Source organism: Eumetopias jubatus, unplaced genomic scaffold (genome assembly GCF_037043125.1).
Source record: "Eumetopias jubatus isolate StellerSeaLion01/CBP00866 unplaced genomic scaffold, mEumJub1_p1.0 scaffold_2, whole genome shotgun sequence".
Lineage (NCBI taxonomy): Eukaryota > Metazoa > Chordata > Mammalia > Carnivora > Otariidae > Eumetopias > Eumetopias jubatus.
This window is the reverse complement of record NW_028274808.1, coordinates 25,320,177-25,342,721: the sequence shown is the minus strand read 5'-3', so window position 1 is coordinate 25,342,721 and position 22,545 is coordinate 25,320,177. Positions and strand designations below refer to the sequence as shown.

The following is a 22,545-nucleotide window of genomic DNA, read 5'->3' as shown; positions in this document are numbered from 1 at the left end:
ACCAAATGTCAACTTACCAGCCGTTTCCTTGTCTGAAATACCTGGAAGTGCCTGAAAAAAAAAAAGCCACAAAATTATGTTATTACTAGAAAGAAATATCACAACATTATCAGGAACAAAATGAACTACGATAAATGGATCAAAAATTAAATAGAACCCAACAGCAGAAAAACGAGCAGGCAGAGGAACTGAACAGACATTTTTCCATAGAAAGCATACAAATGGGCAACAGGTACATGAAAAGGTGCTCAACATCACTAATAATCAGGGAAATGCCAAAATCACAATGAGATATTACTTCCCAACTGTTAAAATGGTTATTAAGACAAAAAATAACAAGTGTTGGCAAGGATGTGAAGAAAAGAAAACCCTTGTGTACTGAACGGAGTGTAAACTGCACAGCCACTATGGAAAACAGTATGAAGATTCCTCAAAAAATTAAAAAATAGAGGGGCGCCTGGGTGGCTCAGTCGTAAGCGTCTGCCTTCGGCTCAGGTCATGATCCCAGGGTCCTGGGATCGAGCCCCGCATTGGGCTCTCTGCTCCGCAGGAAGCCTGCTTCTCCCTCTCAACTCCCCCTACTTGTGTTCCCTCTCTCGTTGTTGTCTCTCTGTCAAATAAACAAATAAAATCTTTAAAAAAATTAAAAAATAAAACTACTATATGATCTAGCAATCACACTTCAGGTTATATATACAAAGGAAATGAAAAGAGGATATCAAAGAGACAGTTGTACTTCCATGTTCACTGTCGCATTATTCACAACAGCCTAGATAATGGTAACAGCCTACATGTCCATCAAGGAATGAATGGATAAAGAAGATGTGGCATATATACAATGGAATATTATTCAGGCATGAGAAAGAAGGAAATCCTGCCATTTGCAATCACATGGACCTGAGGGCATTATGCTAAGTGAAATAAACCAGACAGAGAAAGACAAATGCTGCATGGTATCATTTATATGTGGAACTAAAAAAAAAAAGGTGAAACTTCTAGAGTCAGAGAGTAGAAAAGTTACAAGGGTCTGGAGAAATAGGGAGAATTTGGTAAAAGGGTATATAAACTCTTGGTTATAAGATGAACAAGGTCTGAGGATCTAATGTATAACGTGGTGACTATAATTGATAACACTATATTGTATAATTAAAATTTGCTAAGAGAGTAGAACTTAAGTGTTCTCACCAAAAAGTCAAAAACAAAAACAAACAAACAAAAAAACCAACAACAAAAAACAAGCCAAAAACCAGATAAACATGAGAAGTGATGAAAGTGGTAGTTAAGTGGAAATCCTTTCACAATGTATATGTATTCCAATCACCATGATGTAAATTTTAAATATCTTACAACTTTGTCAATTATACCTCAATAAAGCTGAAAGGAAAAGAAAAAGAAAGAAAAATGAGGGTTGGGGAACTATCAGTAAAGTTACCAAATCCAGGTATAATAATTGTCAATCATCATGTAATTCTTTTCTTCTCTGAAAACACATATTACCCTTAAAAAGATATTGGCAATAAATGAAACCAAAAACAGTCTTTGAATTTAGGTAGAATTTTTATAGTTCAATTTCTCTGTCCTGTTTTGGGGGACAGAAAAAGTAAATTGTGGTGGTTTCTTGGCATTTCAAATCTCTGCCTTGTATCTCCAAGGCTCAGATTCCTCCTTTATTATTATTATTTTAAAAGATTTTTATTATTTATTTTAGAGAGAGAGGAGAGCAGGAGCGGGGAGAGGAGCAGAGGGAGAAGCAGACTCCCCGATAAGCAGGGAGCTCGAAGCAGGGAGCTCGAGGCAGGGTTCCATCCCAGGACCCTAGGATCATGACCTGAGCCAAAGGCAGACGCTTAACCAACTGAGCCACCTAGGCACCCAGAGATTCCTCCTTTATTAGATGGGGACAATCACATGTACTTCTTAGGGTTACTGAAAGGACCAACTGTGGTAGCTTCGATGAAGCATTTGAGGTCTTCAGGAAAAGGTAACTGCTGTTACTATTTGTTTCTATGGGCATTGGGCCAATGGGTCAATTTACTGATAGGCATGGTTTAGAAGTTCCATTCCCAGCAACTATCATCTATCACTATCATTGTTTAAAAAATAAAGTTCAGAAGGAGATGTTTTCAAAAGACTTTAATGTATAAATGTCTAATTCTACTCTCAGTGGATAGTCTAAGATAAATTAAGGAAGTTGAACTTCTGGTTCCCATTCACCTCAGTTATTCATGGTCATAATATTGTGAACATGAAGGTATAACTTGTATTGGAAGACTTCAATCCATCTGACCCACTGGGATTTGATACCTTTTACCGAAACCACTGACCAAACAGGATGTCTACGACTGACATCTCTCCTTCTCTTCAGGGACAAATTGTTCAGAGTTGGGGTAAGAGAAGTAGGCTCAAATGAGTAATTAATTTTGTTGTGTGCATGCACACATATACCTGTGTGTGTGTGTGTGTGTGAGAGAGAGCGAGAGAGAGAGAGGGAGGGAGGGAGGGAGGAAGGGAGGGGAAAGCTCACAGGCATCACAGTTGCAGATAAGCCTAAGGAAATAGCACCAATCTTCATTTCCAGAAATATCAAGTATCAAGATACCTCTATCTTTGTGAGATACTGATTATTGCCGGGATCCTCACTTTTGGAACTTACAGAATTTGGAGATTGAGGCAATTTTCAAATAAGAGGCAAATCTCTCTATGGGTAAAAAATAGAGGGGGGTTTTATTTTGGCAAGATTAATCTATAGTGAAGGTATATTTTGACTTAATTTCTATCTACATTCAGTGGTTCACTTCTTGTTCTCTGAATGTGAATGCTGACTTCATCCTGGCAAAGGTACAGCTGTGAGGAGAATATCAGGTGAGTAAATGGCAGAGCAGAGGGTCACGTCCAGAGACCAGGGCATCGAAGGGATTGCATAGGCTTTAGGCATCTTCCTCAGCATCCTTTCATTTGTAGCAGGGTCATCTATTTTTCCTTCTCTTCCAGAAGAACTGTGTGATTCTACACTATAGAAAAGCTGTTTTCCCCTTTACAGGAAAATTATCACAAGGTTTTGGTGATATTTGTTGACTTGTTATGTATCTTTTTTGGGAAGGGTTTATTTAAAAATGGACTTACATTTGGGGCACCTGTGTGGTTCAGTTGGTTGAGGATCTGGCTCTTTATTTCGGTTCAGGTCATGGTCTCAGGGTTGCGGGACTGAGACCCCCCAACAGGCTCTGTGTTGAACATGGAGACTGCTTAGGATTCTCTCTCTCCCTCTGTCACCATCCCACTGCTTCTCATGCGTATTCTCTCTCTCTCTCTCTCTCTCCAAATAAAGGACTTACATTCATACTATGGGTTATATTTTAAGCTTAGCCCCTGGATTTCCTCCCTGACTGGAGGTCTTTCAAATTAAATTTTCTCTTCTGTGACAAGAAAATAAACAACAAAACCAAAACCTTTCCATTGAGAAGATTGTAAAGGTCAGTTACAAGACAAGCAGTTAAAAGACATTCATGGAGAAAGCGCCTCAGAAGGAAATAGTGAACACTTAACTAGGTTCTGAATAGGTACAAGGTACCGTTTTAAGCTTTTGCCTGCATAAACTCACCAAATGCTTAGAATAACCTATGGGGTCCTGGAAACTTTTGCGAGGTCACTGTCGGTAATGGAAGCCAGGACACAACCACCGGCATGGCATGTTGGCCTCTGAGGTCACTAACACTCGTTTCAAAATACTAATCAGAGTCTTTTTGAAACAAGGAAGAAGAAAAATTTGGAGACATTCCATGATAAAATATTGACTGGGATCACAAAATATCTGTGCAGGAATATCTGTATGACATATTTAGAAATTATCTAAGTAAGTTCTCTCTTCTTATAGCCAAGGCCTTTAAGACAAATTGAGTGTCTTGCCCCAAATCACAGGTTGACCAGCGACAGGTCTTTTCCATATTTTGTTCTATTTGATTGCAAAGTGTGTCACCGAGCACGTATAAGTAAATATTTAATAAAAATGTTAAGCAATGAGTTGCGCTACAAAGCAAAAATATTTTAGCCTCCATGTAGCCAATTCCTATTATTTTAGAGCCTCACCACATTCTGTATGATTCTTTAAGCCACCAAGGCTCACTTCCATGAAATAACTGCATGATGTGGAGATAGGAAAGTCAAAGTTTCATGCACCCAGAATTTTATAACTGCCCTTTCAAAGTAAAACCAGGCAGTCAACAGCCGAATAGTCTCTCAGCTGATTTATCTTTGAATTTGAGGGAGAACTGTCTCTCTAGAAAAGGTTTTTAAATAAATTTTAAAAATGCTGCCACTCCATTTTCAATTAATTGAAGCTATTTGTTGATTCCTAAATTAAATGCCTCACATTACCCTGTGTGCAGAAAGCCTTGGCAAAGTGTTCCTTCTTTGTGGAAATCACAATCTTGTTGAAGAAGGTACATGAAAGACAGAGAATAGTTGCATACAGTGGGTGCTCAATGGTCATGATTAGCACCATCACTGGTGTGACATCAAAAGAAGACAGTCGATAATTAGGACCACCCAGGTGGAAATGGAATGGTTTTCTTGGGCACTGAACCCTTTGGAAGGAGATGTTGGTCCAAAGATTCTTTTTGCCTTTGACTTCAGAGAAGAGGCATGGCCAGATTTGGGCTTCAGGTCTTGAGGTTCCATAGTGTTTTACCTGTTCCTGTGCTTGGAACAAAACAGCCCATGCAAGGTGGCTGTATAGTCTGATATAGAGTAAGTGTTCATCAAACATTTGTGGAATTAAAATACCAAACACATATTCATATATACAGTTTAAATAACATGTATGACTGTTGCTTATGAGAAAGGTCCTATAAAAAGCATATTTTTGAATTCATTAGGGGTTTTTGTTAATAGTTGCCATATGTTTCATTTGAACTGTATCCTCAGGAAGTGATTTAACATTTCTGGCAATAAAGCAATTAAATAGGACTTTCCTGTTGCCCATATGGGTTCATTGTAACTTCATATTTTCTTCTCTCATTTCTTAATGGAACAAAGGGAAGTCTACTAATAACTTCCAAATGAGAGAAGAAAATCATTCATGGTCTTGTTATTCTTCTTTGTGATATTCAAATGATAGGATAACAATCTTAAATATTTTTTTAATGGCTGTACTGACCCTCCAGTGGTTCCTTACAAGTAAAGATTTTCATTTAAGTTGATCTGTTAAGGTGTTTTATAATTGAATTTAAAAAAGCCATTAAAGAGAAAGCTTTTTGGGAAAAGGGGAGAAAATAATTCTCTTTCTCTTAATGAGGTCTTTTAAAGCTGTGTGTGGGAGCTTAGTCTGTGTGTGTGTGTCTGTTTATGTTTTTGACGTGAAACACGGTTGGGGGAAATGCTGGTTTTGACATGCCTTCCGGAACTGTTGTAGACATATGTTGATTCTTTTGGTCTGTTGCTAGAATGACTTTCTACACTCAGCTGGACACCTTTTAGGAACTCAAACCAACTACACAGAAGCTGCTAACAAACAGTCACATAAGTAATAGATGTCATAGCTGAATTCATTTTTGTGTAATGATAATTTGTTGATCTAATTTCTTTTTGATGATTTTAGTTGGAAATGGAGTATGATTTTTCCTCTTTAATGTGCTATTTTCATTAATATGCCATGTCCCTCACTTATATAAATTACTTTTTCTCTTAGTTCTTTGGAATCAGAACCATAGAATACTACCATTAAGAAGGCCCTTTGAAAGCCAATCCTTCAATCAATGGGCAGCTAGGATAGACTGAAAGATCCTACTCATGTTCTAGGGAGGGATTTTTTTTTTTTTTTGTCCTGCAGTAAACAACAAAGCACTACCATTTATTTTGCATTTTCTCTCTTTATAGGCAGTGCTTGTTTTGCATATTTTATTAGACATTTTCACACAGAAATGTCTAGGATGTTCTGTTTTGTTCTGTAGGGATTCTCTTCATTTGCCTTTTTAAAAGTGGCAAGAATCAGTGGCAAAGTAATTTATACCTTTCCTTTAAAAACATTCACTTTTGTTTCCACAAAAATATTTTACAAATTTCAAAATGGGTAATTATGTCCTTAGAAATTGCAGGAAAACATCCCCCAGTGATGGAACAGCCTCTGTCTCAGATGAGGGCACAAGAGCCCATTGTGGGCACAATGGGCAATAGGAAGAGTTTGGAGATCCACATTTTGGGGAAGACATGAAAGACTACATAAAAGAAAAGAAGGTACATTGAAAAATGGGTTTGTTTCCATCTCTTTATTTAAAGACTCTTTTGAAGTCAGTCCAGTCTGTGATATTGTTAACTAGTCAATGATTTCTATTTGATCCCACTTGAACAAAGAAGTTCATTAAAAAGCTGTGTCTGATTGGCAATCTGATATCATCTGTTTTGGTTTACAAAGTATTTCTCTAGTTTTGACAGTCACCATTCTTTTATTAAAAATATAAGCTCTTCATGGTGGAAGGGACTTAGATACCATTTAGTTGTGTTTCCCAAACTACTTCGAATACCACATTTTCAATCTTAACTACATACATATATCTTATAAGTTATTTATTTAATAAAATTTAAATATTAAATTTAAATAATATCCTTTTTTTTACTTGCTCTAAATAACAAAAATAAAATACATGAATTTATGGGTTTGAATTTTTGGTTATATTATTCATAATACACATGAAAATAATGATTAAAATTTAAAATATTTATTCCTGTATCAGCTGATGTTCACCAGTAGTCTATGTATCCATATGTTGGGAAACACTGATCTACTTCTTTCTCTGTCATTTTTCAAGGATGTTGAGATCCAGAGAGATTAATGATTTACTCAATGTTACAGACCTTAAGTTGGCTAATTGGGGATTAGAGTAGAATCTGGGTCTTAAAGCACTGTCTACTATACCTTTATTTATAAGACTGGTAAAGTCAAAGGTCACCAAGGTTTTATCCCCTTGCATTCATAATTTCAATTTAACTTAGCTTCTGAATCATTCAATGGAAGATAAAGGAAATTCAGTTACACTGGAAGAGACAATGTGCTAGTATGAGGACTGTCTCCAGGGTACACATATATATGACCAAAGTGAAATAAATGCATGCTAATTACCCGAGAAATGTAATTGTGTATCCTTATTTCCAAAAAGAATTTGACATGTCTTATTTAATGAAAGTTGTCAGCCATAGTGAGGAATCTTTTTTTTTTTTTTTGGCCAACATCATTGACTATAACAACTGTTTATATATAGGTTTGCAGACTGAAACCATGGCTTCATCTATAGTCTATGGTATAAAAATTTGGGGCCTTGACTTAAATTAGTTGTGTAAGCATTTAAGCAAACACAAAGTTGATTCTTAAAGGATGTTTTGGTGTTTACCACTCCTTTAAACAGAGGTGGGATGACCCTCTCTGGATAAAAATGTAAGTTGGGCTTCTAACCGTTATTTTTTTAAAGATTTATTTATTTGAGAGAGGGCGAGAGCAAGTGAGCAGGGGAGTGAGGGGCAGAGGGAGAGAGAGAATCTCAAGCAGACTCCCTGCTGAGTGCGGAGCCCCACGCAGGGCTTGTCATGGAGCTTGAAGTGGGGCCCGACTTGGGACTCTGACAAATCCCACCACCCTGAGATCATGACCTGAGCCAAAATCAAGAGTTGGACGCTTAACCGACTGAGCCACCCAGGCGCCCGTGGGCTTCTAACCTTTAAAAACATTTTTTTCTTTTTTAAAACACTGGCATTTCCTGTATTCAAAGCTGTGACTCTTCGACAATAGTCTCATTCCATGCTCACTTCAGATAGATAATACTGATTTTAAGTCTGTCCGGCTCCTGATAAAACTCTTATTAAGGCCATTTTTAGTTGGAAACATGTTTTAAGAGAAAAACTACTTATTATTCTAAATTGAAAATTTCAGAAAATCATTTCTTTAGCAAATTAGATAAACAGAAAAACCCACGGCTGGGTCACATTGACTAACTTTTCTCAGCATTTATAGAAGTTCTTAATTTTAACACTTCTGTATTTTCAATAAATCACTGATTAAGATATTATTCATGACAGAACTCAATATCCTTTAGATACATTTTCATGTTATAAAATCCTTTCAAAATTTAACAATTCATGTCTCCCTCCCCAATTGTAACTATAAAAATTCAGTACTAAATGCAATGTTTAACTGTGGTAACCATTTTGGTATAATCGTTTTACCTTTTACATGGTTTTGTTTAATTTTTATATTTTATTAATCTTACTTTGTGACTTTTGCAGTCAGTTGCTCTATTTTTGTGAATTTGTAAGTTATATATTCTAAAACATCTGATTTTATGCTCAACCTTAGTAATTCTGGAAAAAGAATTGTTGCTGACATACCTGAATACGTCCTCAAATTTCACTACAAAAATTGCATTATTTATTCCTTCTTGGATATTTGCAACTTCTTCAAAAATCAGTTTGTGACTTCTTCACACAAGTATTATTTTACTCTTTGGTACAGTGATTTGCATATGGTAGCCATTTAGAAATACTGATTATTCAAGGAAGCTTTGTTTTTATTTAAAATCTGGTTAATGAAAGTTCACAGTTAAGGAGCACCATAGACATGTAGACTTATTTTCAGTAAAGATGATACTCCAGATAGGTCACTTTTTCAGGGAGCAACTAACTCAGATTGGCTGTTTATTTTTCTTGGTGGACAACGTTAACCAGCAATTCATCTGCTCTTCAGTGTTAAAGGTGTGCCCTTTACTCCCCCTAATATTCCTCATTATGGATTTTTTCATTTTGTCCATATCCTCATTTTTCTAGCCTGAGTCATAGTGTTTTACTGGTGCAACCCTCCTTCTCTCTGTATCTGATGGGCATTACAAAGGCAACTGGCCCTGCTAAAATTTATTACTATACCACTGTTTTCCTTAAAATGCTTTAATGACGACCTTTTCCCCACCCCCTTCCTGGAATGCCTGCTCATTAGTCATGTGCTCTGAGATTCTCATCCTCTTCTGCTTCGTTCTGGTGACTCAGTTAATAGACACACACGTTAAGCATCCACTGTATGCACAGCCCTTTACTCCGTGCTGTGGTGGCACTAAATGAAATAAAAAGATAGGCTTTAAAAATAAATAATTATGAATTCAAGACTGAAGACTAAAATAGAAAATCAGAGGTAAGATATGAACAAGTACTAGGTTCCTTGCTGCTACTGATTGGCTCTGTGACTTTGGACAAGTTTCTAGAACTCTCTGAGCTCAGTTTCCTCATCTCTAAAAATAGGGTAGAGATAACATCTACATCTCAGGGCTATTTGTGACGATTCAGTGACATGCTGCACAAAAGAGGATTATCATAGTACTTGCCCAAGTGCTCCCTAAGTGTAAAGTATTCCTCTTGTTGGGTTTGTTATTATGATATAAGAGAGTAACTACATATTTATTCTGAAATAATGCAAAGCATAGGTTGTCTGTCTCTGCTTCCTTCCCTGCCTTCTGTCAGATTAACTTGTTTCCTCAGGTTCATTCCTCCTTTACATATTTTGAACTATTTTCTGTGTTATTTTTTTCATTGTTATGTTTGTCACCATACAGTACATCATTAGTTTCTGATGTAGCGTTCCATGATTCACTGTTTGCATGTAACACCCAGTGCTCCACGCAGAACGTGCCCTCTTTAATACCCATCACCAGGCTAACCCATCCCCCACCCCCCTCCCCTCTAGAACCCTCAGTTTGTTTCTCAGAGTCCATTGTCTCTCATGGTTCGTCTCCCCCTCCGATTTCCCCCTTTCATTCTTCCCTTCCTTCTATCTTCTTCTTCTTCTTCTTTTTTTTTTTTAACATATGTAGCATTATTTGTTTCAGAGGTACAGATCTGTGATTCAACAGTCTTACACAATTCACAGCGCTCACCATAGCACATACCCTCCCCAGTGTCTTTCACCCAGTCACCCCATCCCTCCCACCCCCTACCTTTTGAAAAAAATATTTCTCCTTTTTTTTTTTTTTTTTGGTCAGCTACTTTAAGTTTTATAAAGCCCAGTTTGGAAGCTATCAACCTCAGCCCTCACTTTTAATTTGGAGCCTGTCACCAACTGTTACTAGATAGCTCTATTTTTAGCCCCCTTAGGTGTCAACAAGTGAGGATATTCTTCTTAGGTCCTTACACTGAGGAATACGCTCCCAGTTCTGCAACCTGGAGCAGCAGGGCCTAAGGACATATGTGGAAATCATACCTGTACCAGAAAATGTAGAATATTTGTCTTCTGCACTCCTGGGAACTTTCAGTGACCTCTGAACTGTAAGAGATACCTGGGGCCACCACTCACATTTAACCAGAACTCCTGGGGCACCTGGGTGGCTCACTTGGTTAAGTGTCTGCCTTTGGCTCAGGTCATGATCTCAGGGTCCTGGGATCGAGCCCCGCATCAGGCTCCCTGCTCCGCGGGAAGCCTGCTTCTCCCTCTGCCACTCTCCCTGCTTGTGTTCCCTCTCTCACTGTGTCTCTCTCTGTCAAATAAATGAATAAAATCTTAAAAAAAAAAGAACTCTTAATGGGATTTTTCACTTACTGAACTTCCCTGAACTAAAATGAATTCCATACATGATTCAGAAACTATTGGAGATATATATAGATACAGATATATATCTTATATATTGTATAAAGTATAATATAAAATTGGTTAATAGACTAGATATATATATATGAATATTACACATAATATAATATTGGTTAATAGACTGGATAAAAGTATAGAGGCAAGTATACACAATATTATTTTACACATTATATATTGTGTAATGTATAATATATTGGTTAATAGACTGGATAAAAGTATAGAGGCAAGTAAACACTAATAATGAAGTAGCAGAAAGAGAAATTAAGAAAACAGTCCCATTTACATTGTACCAAAATATAATAAAATCCCTAGGAATAAACTTAACAAAGGAGGTGAAAGACCTGTACTCTGAAAACTATAAAACATAAATGAAAGAAATTGAAGACGACACAAAGAAATGGAAAGATATTCCATGCTCATAGATTGGGAGAACAAATAATGTTAAAATGTCCATACTACCCAAAACCATCTACATATTCAGTGCAATCCCTATCAAAATACCAACAGCATTTTTCACAAAACTAGAACAAATAATTCTAAAATTTGTATGGAACCAGAAAAGACCCTGAATAGCCAAAGCAATCTTGAAAAAGAACAGACCTGGAGGTATCGGGGCACCTGGGTGGCTCAGTCGTTAAGCGTCTGCCTTCGGCTCAGGTCATGATCCCAGGGTCCTGGGATTGAGGCCCGCATTGGGCTCCCTGCTTGGCAGGAAGCCTGCTTCTCCCTCCCACTCCCCCTGCTTGTGTACCCACTCTCACTGTGTGTCTCTCTCTGTCAAATAAATAAATAAAATCTTAAAAAAAAAAAAGAAAGAACTGGAGGTATCACAATCCCAGATTTCAAAGTATACTACAAAGTTGCAGTGATCAAAAAAGTATGGTACTGGCACAAAAATAGATACTAATAGATCAATAGAACAGAATAGAGAGCCCAGAAATAAATCCATGATTATATGGTCAATTAATCTCCAACAAAGTAGGCAAGAATATGCAATGAGGAAAACACAGTCTTTTCAATAAACGGTGCTGGGAAAATTGGACAACTACATGCAAAAGAATAAAAATAGACCACTTTCTTACACGATACACAAAAACAAACTCAAAATGGATAAGAACTTAAATGTGAGACCTGACGTCATAAACATCCTAGAAGAAAGCACAGGCAGTAATTTCTCTGACATTGGCAGTGGCAACATTTTTCTAGATATGTCTCCCCAGGCAAGGGAAAGAAAAGCAAAAATAAACTATTGGGACTATATCAAAATGAAAAGCTTCTGCACAGCAAAGGAAACAATCAACAAAACTAAAAGTCAACCTACAGAATGGGAGAAGATATTTGCAAATGAAATATCCAATAAAGAGTTAACATCCAAAATATATAAAAAAAGTACACAACTTAACCCCAAAGAAACCAAATAATCCAATTAAAAAATGGACAGAAGACATGAATACACATTTCTCCAAAGAAGACATACAGATGGCCAACAGATACATGAAAAAATGCTCAACGTCACTCATCATCAGGGAAATACAAATCAAAACCACAATGAGATATCACTTCACACCTGCCAGAATGGCTAGAATCAAAAACACAAGAAATAGCAGGTTTGGGGGAGGATGTAGAGAAAAAGGAACCCTCATGCCCTGTTGGTGGGAATGCAAACTGGTGTAGCCACTGTGGAAAACAGTATGAAGTTTCCTCAAAATATTAAAAATAGAATTATCATATGATCCACTAATTCTACTACTGGGTATTTACCCAAAGAATATGAAAACACTAATTCACAAAGATATATGCACCTCTATGCTTATTGTAGCATTATTTACAATAGCCAAAATATGAAAGCCAAGTGTCCATCACTAGATGAATGGATAAAGAAGATGAGGTATACATACATATGTATAAACATACATATGCACATACACACATACAATGGAATATTACTCATCCATAAAAAGGAATGAAATCTTGCCATTTGCAATGACATGGATGGATCTAGAGGGTATAATGCTACGTGAAATAAGTCAGTCTGAGAAAGACAAACACCATACATATGATTTTACTCATATGTGGAATTTAAGCAACAAAACAAAGAAAAAAGAGACAAAGTAAGAAAATAAGACTGTTAATTATAGAGAACAAACTGATGGTTACCAGAGGGGAGGTGGGTGAAAGGATGGATGAAACAGGTGAAGGGGATTAAGAGTACACGTATTGTGGAGGCGCCCGGGTGGCTCAGTCAGTTAAGTGTCTGTCTGGCTCTTGATTTCCGCTCAGGTCACGCTCCCAGGGTGTGAGACTAAGCCCCATGTTGGGCTCCTCGCTGGGTGTGGAGCCTGCTTAAAATTCTCTCTTTCTCTTCCCTCTGACCCTCCTCCCCCAATCATTCTCTCTTTAAAATAAAAACCTTTTTTAAAAAAAGTACACTTATTGTGATGAGCACTGTGTAATGTATAGGATTGTTAAATCACTATATTGTACACCTGAAACTAAAATAACACTCTATTCATTATACTGTTTCAATTATACTGGAATTAAAAAATAAGTATAGAGGCAAAGTATTTGTCAATGCTTTAACACAGAATTGCATATAATATCTATCTTATAAATAAAATAACTTGCATTATGAATTTATTTGTTGTATTTTAACTTAATCTATTAGAAGGCTGAGAGATAAAGAAGCATTTCACTGATACCCCACCTTGACCAGGTTAGTTACTACCAGTTATATTCCGATATAAGTTTAGCTTCACATCAATAATTCAATGCCTACATGTTCACCTGTATTATCCAAAATTTACTGATATTCTCATAACTTCATACTTTCCAAGTTAAGAACTTTTGGCAGAACTAAACTTTTGTTAGAAACTCAAAATATTACCACTAAGTCATAACTGCAAAAAGAATACAGATTACAACTACTTAAATGATACACATAAATCTTTTTATGACAAATTATAACCATGTCCATTGAACTGGAATTTACTCTTATCAAATATTACTTCATGTAAGTGGGCTCTTGGCTGGGGACCAGAAACATTTTTGTTACAGGGAGATATTCATTGTAGTGGTATTCACTAAAAAAATTTTGATTTGAATGAAATATGTATTTTATGTGTGCTCTAAATCACAGACCTGAGTGAGGACAAGAATGCACTAAATGTGACTGGGACCTAACGACAAAACTTGGAGTAACAGAGGACAAATAGAAACTGGAAAAAAAAAAGAAATCACAAACCTAAAACTAATATTACACTGTATGTTAACTAACGGAATTTAAATAAAAATTAAAACAAAACAAAAAAACCCCCAAAGGCTTGTGAAATAAGGATGCTAATCAAATAATAACCAAATGTTCAATGCTTTTGAAGCTTTGTATGAACATTGTATGGACATTGAGATATTTAAAAACGTTCTGCTCTTTGAGAATGCATACATAGACAGACGAGGTGTCTGTTACCATTTCTGAGGTACATGCCTGAATTAAGTCATAAAATGTAAGAGGTGTCTACCCTATGAGGAACAAAGATGGGTTAATTTATATAAACATTATGTAGGGGCCATTCTTTTCTTTTTTTTTTAAACATTTTATTTATTTGAGAGCGAGAGAAAGCACAAGTGGGGGGGAGGGGCAGAGGGAGAGGGACGAGCGGACTCCCCGCTGAGCAGGGAATCCAACTCAGGGCTCAATTCCAGGACCCTGGGATCACAACCTGAGCCCAAGACAGACAATTAACTGGCTGAGCCATCCAGGTGCCTGTAGGGACCTTTCAATTGCCTGCTCTTGATAACATGACAAATATTCCAGGACCTTCCTCTCCAAATCACAAGGTCATGGAGTCCAAATCCATTTCTTTAACCACTCTAGTGACTCAAATCCCCTTCTTTGCTGGTAAGTTTCCATTTGGCCTTCCAGATTTCCCTTCTACTCTGTGCAGGAAGTCTGACCTGGATGGGAAGGGGTGCCATATACCCTGGTTTACCCCTGGATAATCCCAGTTTATATGGGCATCCTGGTCAGTTTATTTAGCATTTATCTCAGAATGTTCCTTTAAAAACAAACAAACAAACAAGCAAACCAGATTTTATTTTTTAGGACAGTTTTAGTTTCACAACAAAATTGAATGGAAGGTACAGACATTGCCTCTCTGCCCACTGTCCTCACACATGCACAGCCTCCCCCAGTACTGACAGCCTCCACAGAGTGGTGCATTTGTGACATCTGTTAATTGATTGGCACATCATGATCACTCAAAGTCCATAGCTTACATTAGGGTTCACTCTTGGTGTTGTATAGTCTATGGATTTGGACAAATCTATAATGATATGTATCTGCCATTACAGAATCATACAGAACGATTTTGTTGCTTTAAAAATCCTCTGTGCTCTGACTATTCAACTCAGCCTCTCCCCAACGCCAGGTGACCACTGATCTTTTTACTGCCTCTATGGTTTTGCCTTTTCCAGAATATCAAATAGTTGGAATCATGGAGTATGAAGCTCTTTCTGGTTGTTGTTTTTCACTTAATAATATGCATTTAAGTTTCCTCCATGTCTTTTCATGGCTTGATAGCTCATTACTTCTTAGTGCTGAATAATATTCCATTGTCTGGATGTACTAGTTCATTGATCCATTTACCTACTGAAGGACTTCTTGGTTGTGTCCAGGTTCTGGCAATTAACTATGAATAATGCTTCTATAAACATCTGTGTGCAGGTTTTTGTGTGGACACAAGTTTTCAACTCCTTTGGGTAAATGCTAAAGAGTGCAATTGCTAGATTGTATGGTAAGAGTATGCTTGGTTTTGGAATGTTATTTTTTATTTACATAAAATTATGAATAGTTGTATTAATATGAGTCAGGGCATGTTTGCCTTTCTGGCTTCCATAGTCTTATCTAGCAGTGTGTGATATGCCTGTGCAGAGAACAAAGTTCTCACTTTAATACATGGTTACATTTGAAAGATGACTAGTGATAAATAGCTTCTCTCCCTGACCCTTTCCAGACTCCCTATGAAGGGAGTACTGTCACTATTCCATTTTACGTAAGAGGAAATCACAGAGAGACAAGGTAACTTACTGTCCAAGTGTCACCTTTTGTAAATGGTCAAGCCAAGAACTGAACCCAGGATTTTAACACAGATTACATGTATGTTCTTAACCGCTATTATACATCGTTTCTCTAGACTGACATATTACTTTTTCTGTAAATACCTGGATTCTGTAAATACCTATAAATACCCAGATAGCAAGAGAAAAAAAGTGAGAAACCAAAGATATTGGTATTGTTTTTAATTACTGGGAAGCAAAAACCTAACTGGAATGTGAGCTTAAAGGAGTAATTGAACATTCATCATTTTTGAGATGCCTACTGGGTGTGTGCCACAAATTCTAAAGGAGCAGGGGACTTGAACACAAAGTTCAACACAAAGCTCTGGCACTTTTCCTTTTCTACATGTCAGTCCTGAGCTGGTCACCCCTTCCCCCTCTTCTTTCTCAAGCAGACATCACAGGCTAAGAGTACAGTTAGTGGAGTAAAAGGAGAAGTCACTTAATTTTTATGACCACATTAGAAAATGTTTATACACTTTCATGAGGCAGATTGAATGCTCTGCAGTTTGGCGTCACGTGATTGTCTCTCTCCCAAAGAAACACAAGAGAGTGAGGTTCACTCCAAAGCTATGCGCTGCAAGGAGCACTTCAAATGGAGCTAGCTTTTGCAGACCTGAGTTTTTCCATCAATCATCAGGGATGCTAAAGGGCTGATTTATACCTATAATGGGTATGTCTTTCATCAAGGTCCCAAGTAATTGATTTAGCGGCTGTTTCATTTATAAGACTGTTTATGATTACAGGCACATCCACAAAATAAAAAACATTCTCCCAAAGTGAAAGTAATGCAGGAAGCATGTGATAGACATCTGACCCTAAAGAATAACTTTGCATGATGAATGAGGTTCCATTATTTCTGCCTTGTCTGCTTCCCCAACACACTTTTCAGCATCTTCTCCAGGTTGTTATTTAATTCTGAGAGTTGATAATTAGGACTGACAAAAAGCTGGCGTGGGTCTTAAACTAACAATCAAATTGGCACTACATCAAATGATTTCTAGTTCTACATATCAGCAACATACTACTTCATTTTCTTAAACTGTGTCCCAACCACATTGGGATATATGGCCTCCTTGTGATTTCCGCAATCCATGAAATGGGTTAAAAACTTGCCCTACCAGTTCTTCACTTTGAGAACTCAGGCTCCTCTTGGAATAGCTCTTAGCTTTTGTATTGAGTACAACATTGTCCAATGATCTAGTTTCTGTAATTAACAAAAGAAAATATTCGGTAGCATGTTTTAAAATAACAATATGAAAACAATATCATATTTCCCCTATTTAAGGGTTACAATATAGCAGGCTCCTGAATTCACAGAACTGATATCAATCCAACAACTTAAAATGCAAAATCTCATAGTAGGAAAGGATCATACATTTTTTTGAATATTTAGATTTATTCATCTATGTGCTAAACAGGGAAATAGTCAAAGGAACTAGACACTATAAAGTGATTCCAAAATAGGGTACCTAATGAGGCTCTTTCCTCTTTTCAATTAATCACTGTCTTTCCTACAGGAAGTTACCATTATACGAGCCCTGAGTCGGGGGGATAATTCATCTAGTTTTCAGGAAATTTCCTTCTTCTTCTTCTTCTTCTTTTTTTTTTTTTTTGATAAGAAACAAACGTAAAAATTGGCTTTTAAAAGTGGTTGTTATTTGTAGGCTCTCCAGATAATGATTCACAGCAAATCCACATGGCCTAGATGAAAGAGGTGACTTATATAAGAATTCAGTAAATGTGCTACATTCTCTGGCAAGCCTATTTTTAATTCCCACAGCCCTTTTCTTTAGTATTTGGGTCAAAATTCCATTAACAAAGGGAACTTTTGTACATATTCTCCACTTTGGGAACCTTGAGTACTAGAAAATTAAAGATTTATTGAAGTAGGCCTGAGAAATGTTTCTATTCAAATGCATTATTTCCACCGGGGTTTTGAACATGTGTGTTTATCAAGAACTCTAGTGAGTTTTTCTTTATAATGAGCAAAATTCTGAATAGAAAATAAATCAAAATTGCTTTTATTAAATCCTTTAATTTCTTTTTTTTTTTTAAAGATTTTATTTATTTATTTGAGAGAGAGAGAGAATGAGAGACAGAGAGCACGAGAGGGAAGAGGGCCAGAGGGAGAAGCAGACTCCCTGCCGAGCAGAGAGTCCGATGCGGGACTCGATCCCGGGACTCCAGGATCATGACCTGAGCCGAAGGCAGTCGCTTAACCAACTGAGCCACCCAGGCGCCCCAATCCTTTAATTTCTTAATCAAAACATTTAAGATATTATCTGCTGGATGTTTTAACTGGTACCCACTGCGGTTGAAGCCCCTCAATCATTTTGGTTTTGAAAGACAGGAAAAAAGAATAAAGGGAAGGCAGCAATATGTTAGTTGCTAAAAAAAACAAATAATAGTCTTAACTGGTTATGTTTGGAAGCTTTTTGTTCTACTTAAAGTGCAAGCACCTTGAGGGCAAATACTATAGTATTTTTATCTGTTTATATCTCCTATAAAACTTTCTTACTATGTTTCTTACTTTTTTATCTATTTGTACCACCTTTAAAACTTTACAACTTTCATGAACTGTTACATTGAATTTTTATTGTTACCTTGAATTCCATGTAGAGGTGGACATTCTAACATGTAATTAAACCTCCAAGAATTTACAGTGGGTATCTAGGGACCTCAGCTCTCGTCCTGTAGCCTTAAGAAGGTTAAACAGTTTGGATCATAGTTTTCTTACTTACATAATTTTAGCTTATCTTTAAAGTTCCAAATTTTAAATAATTCTTAATTTGTGCTGAAGCATCTAAGTTTCTCTTGGAAATGTCTGTTAGCAAAATACTTAGCCAAACTGAAACCCTATGAGCTCTAGGAGGTAGTATTTCTTTACTGCACAGAGGTGGCATTACCCATAGAGCTTCCTGTAATAGTTTTAATATATGTCCACATATTATTTGACACTCCTCACTTTAAAAGGTAGAGCCTCATTTCCCTCCCTGAGTATGGCTGAAGTAACACTGTTACTTCATAAAAAGTGTAGCAGCTTCTTCCTCGCTCTCTCTTTTGGATGGCTTGCATTGGGATAAGCTAGCTCCCATGTCACCAGGACACTCAAGTTGCCCTATGTGTTTACCTGGCAAGGAATGGATGCTCCTGCCAGCAGCTGGGTGAGTGAGTCTTATCAGAAACAGATTCTCCAGTCCTAGTTATACCTTTAGACATCTTAACTGCAACCTCATGAGAGATACTAAGCTAGAATCAACCAAACTCCGCCTGCATTTCTGATACACAGAAACTGTGTGAGTATAAATGCTCAGTTATTTTAAGTTGCCAAATTTGGGGGTTATTTGTTATGCAGCAATAAATAATACACTTACCTATGTATTTAAATGAGGAAATTCTGTAAACACCAGCAAAACTGCAGCTAAACTAAAATTCATCTATTTCCTAGAGAACTAGGTTTTTGAAAGTCCTTTAAAAGACTATTTCATGTTTAAAGACATTAATATACTCTTAGTATAAAAAAATCACAAATTCCCCTGCTACAATTAAATAGCATTTCCTTTTGTGGCAGACCTAATGAAAAGGGGCAGAAACCTGGCCTCTCTTCTTCATTATTATTCTTTCTTCATTCTTTGCAGTTAAGCTTTCTGCTTGGGTTGATGGTCATCATTTATTAATTTGTGTTTATTGAGCTTCCCTGTACATTTTAAGTCAAAAAAGGAACCATATATAGCATAATAAAAATTAATTTCTACTCTTAAGGAATTAAGATTTTCAACAAAGAATGATGTGAGCATACAGAGTCAGGCATATGGTATTCACATCATATTGATATACAGAGATAAGGTAATGCAACAAAAGGAATACCTTACTGTAATTAAATATTTATAATATAGAGTATCTTATTTAATCTTCACAGTAATACTCTGAGGCATAAAATGAGCATTTCACTAGTTGGTGGTATTATTTCTTTTGAAAATAAGTATTTTTCTGGTTATACATGTATTTTAGAGACTTTGATAATATGGAAAGATAATCCTCATGCAGTGTTATTGTAAATCACCCAGCAAGCTGGCTTAAGAATTATGTGATATAGTTAATGTATCTTAATGCGTTTAATTCTGTGGCTTCATTAGCGCCTACCAGGAAGTGCTACTGAACACAGGCAGGATAAGTCTGTTACTTGAGAACAGTGAATTCAGAATCTAACATATCAGACTAATTCTTTTTTAAATCATACAGTGGAGAGAAAACTGGCCATCTTTTAAAATTTTTCTTGTTGTTGCTATTGTAGTTTTGTTTTTTATAATACTATGTTGTTGCAGATCTTTCTCAAAAGTGTTAACAAGGGCACCTTCCCGAAATACCATAGAAAGAAAACAGAAGACTTTTTAGCCACTCATATTATTGAGGAACATGTAGTAGACATGTCTCTAGGGCAATTTCTTAAAAGTAACTTTTTAAAGTAAGCTGAGTTAATTTGAGTAAGCCCTTAGCTTCCAAACCAAATTCAAACCCTACATACTTTTACTTATGAAGTGACAATTGGAAGATTTTTTTTTTTTAGATTAGAATCTTATTCCATATCAAGGTGTTTTACTAAACTTGAAAATTTGGAATTTAAACCAATCAAAATGCAATTACAGTTGTGTTTTTCTTGATAAATCTCAAGAATTTATCTTGAATATATATATTATAAATCTTATGTGTGTGTGTGTGTGTATGGTTTTTTAGGCAACTGTCAGAGTAGCACACAGTCTTTTGACAATACTTTGATGATGCTGTGTGAAGATTATTTACCATAAAATCACTTGGACTCAAGTGATTGATCTGTTTAAACATCATATGCTAAAAACTGTTTCTCGAGTTTCTTGAAATTACATAGGCATATAAATTAACTATTTAGAAAACAGACAAAACAAAAGTACTGAGAGTGAGGATCACAACAGAGAAATGTTTTCAGAGTCCTGTAGTTTATGGTGATTATTTTATAAAACTAGGGGGAAAAATGAAGAAAAGAGAAATCTCAGAAATTGGTTAAGTCTTGGGTCTTTGCTTGTATGGTTTGTTTAGAGCCCCGAAAGCCCGGAGAGAAGGAGTGAGGCTGATGAACTTGGCTTTCAGACCAGAACCCATCCCTTGAGGAGACTGTTGGGTTATTTCCCATATGGCAAGAAGGGATAATGTGATACATAGAAAAAACTTTTTCTTGCTTCTAACAGTCATGCTAAATTGCACAATACTTTATAGCACTTCTCAAACACTTAAACATGTTCTGGGACAAATAATTTTATACGTACACAGAGAAAATCTCAGAAGGCCATAAATGCTGCTCTGTTTCATAAAAGGAGGCTGATGAGTGGGTGGTTTCTGAGGCCTGATCACAGGTAGAGACATAAATGAAGCGGGCTGTCAGTGAACAATTCTCGGTAAATAATTGGTCTTTCCTGTGAAGACAAACAGCTGCTGGAACTCTTTGGAAAATGCTAAAGAGACTTCAGAATTCATAAAAAATGAACTTTTGGCATTATCATACATGAAGGTCAGGATGGGATATTCTCTGGGAAAGAAAAAAAAACTAAGGGAAAAATTGTCTTCTTGTATCACATTTTAAAACACGCAGTGGTTTATATTTATTCCAATTTAAAGTAAGAAAATGGCTCTTATCAAACACTTAAAACATAGTATTGCAAGGCAATGAGGAGGGTATTAAAATTATGAAGTACAATTCCTAATCTCAGTGAACTTGAGTTTTAAGAGAGAGAAAAAGACATTTATTTACATGCAAATTTCACTAATGATTCAAGAAACTGAAAGGTGATGTTTGACTTTAAGCAGGTCTAGCTTTTTACTTAAGAAAGGCTTGCCTACACTTAGACCATAATTCTATGAGGATCAGTTGACCTCCACTTAAGTGTTCAAGATGTGGTATAGTAGAATATCCAAAGGCTCACAACACTGTTTACATAAATGTATATATCTTACTATTCATAACTCAAAAGCCACCAGAGCCAGCTTATTAAGTTGGACAAGCAATTATTTGCTCCCAGTATCTTTCCTCCACTAAGTCCATTAAAAGAACCTGCCAAATTAGTTATGTTTAAGTAATAAAAAAAGGTAAAACTGGGACTTCCAGGCATTCTCATCTCTGATTAGTTAGGTCAGGGCTTCTCAAACCGATTATGCATCAGAATCACCTGCTGGGCCCTGCTCCCAGGGTTCTCAGATTCAGCAGGTCAGCAGATTTAGGGCGGGGCTCCAGAGTTTCTATTTCCTTGAAGTTCCCAGGTGCTGTGGCCATTGCTGCTTTGGAGACCCTACTTTCAGAACTGCTACGCTAGAAGAATAAGCTGGCTTGGTTGTAGTTCTGAAAACAGAATCAGTGGCTGGAGTCTAGTGAAGGAGAGAAAGGATGGCATGACATGATGCTACAGAACTAGGTGGTGTCCAGGTTATATAAGAGCTTGTCATTTATGGGAAGCACTGAGCATCTCTTCGTGGGGTTTTTTTTTCTTAGGTAGATGCATGATGACATGATCCCCACTTAGGCTGCTCGGAAGAGAATGCAGCGGGGAAAGAAGAGGGCCAGAGATGGCATTAGCAGGTAAGAGATGAGAGTTCAGGAAAGAGAAAGGACTTGTTCAGGCTGCAGTGATGGGATAGGATGAAGAGGGGAGGAGTGGTCAGCCCTAACTTACATTTTGGAGGGAAAATCATCAGTGGACATTTGGTAATGGATTGATTGTGGGAGTTCAGGAGAGATGGCTGCCAAAGAAGATGGTCAGCCTCCTGTCCTGTGAGGCTGAGTGGATGGAGTA

General features: G+C 36.8%; 1 protein-coding gene across 1 annotated transcript in view; it reads right to left on the bottom strand.

The window, feature by feature from the left end:
- Positions 1-22,545, bottom strand: part of DLC1 (DLC1 Rho GTPase activating protein) — a 404,280-nt gene that overhangs the window by 205,165 nt on the left and 176,570 nt on the right. Inside the window, exon 4 of the mRNA XM_028094146.2 lies at positions 18-51. Within this exon, the coding sequence (XP_027949947.2) occupies positions 18-51 (34 nt within the window). The remainder of the gene's footprint in view (positions 1-17; positions 52-22,545) is intronic.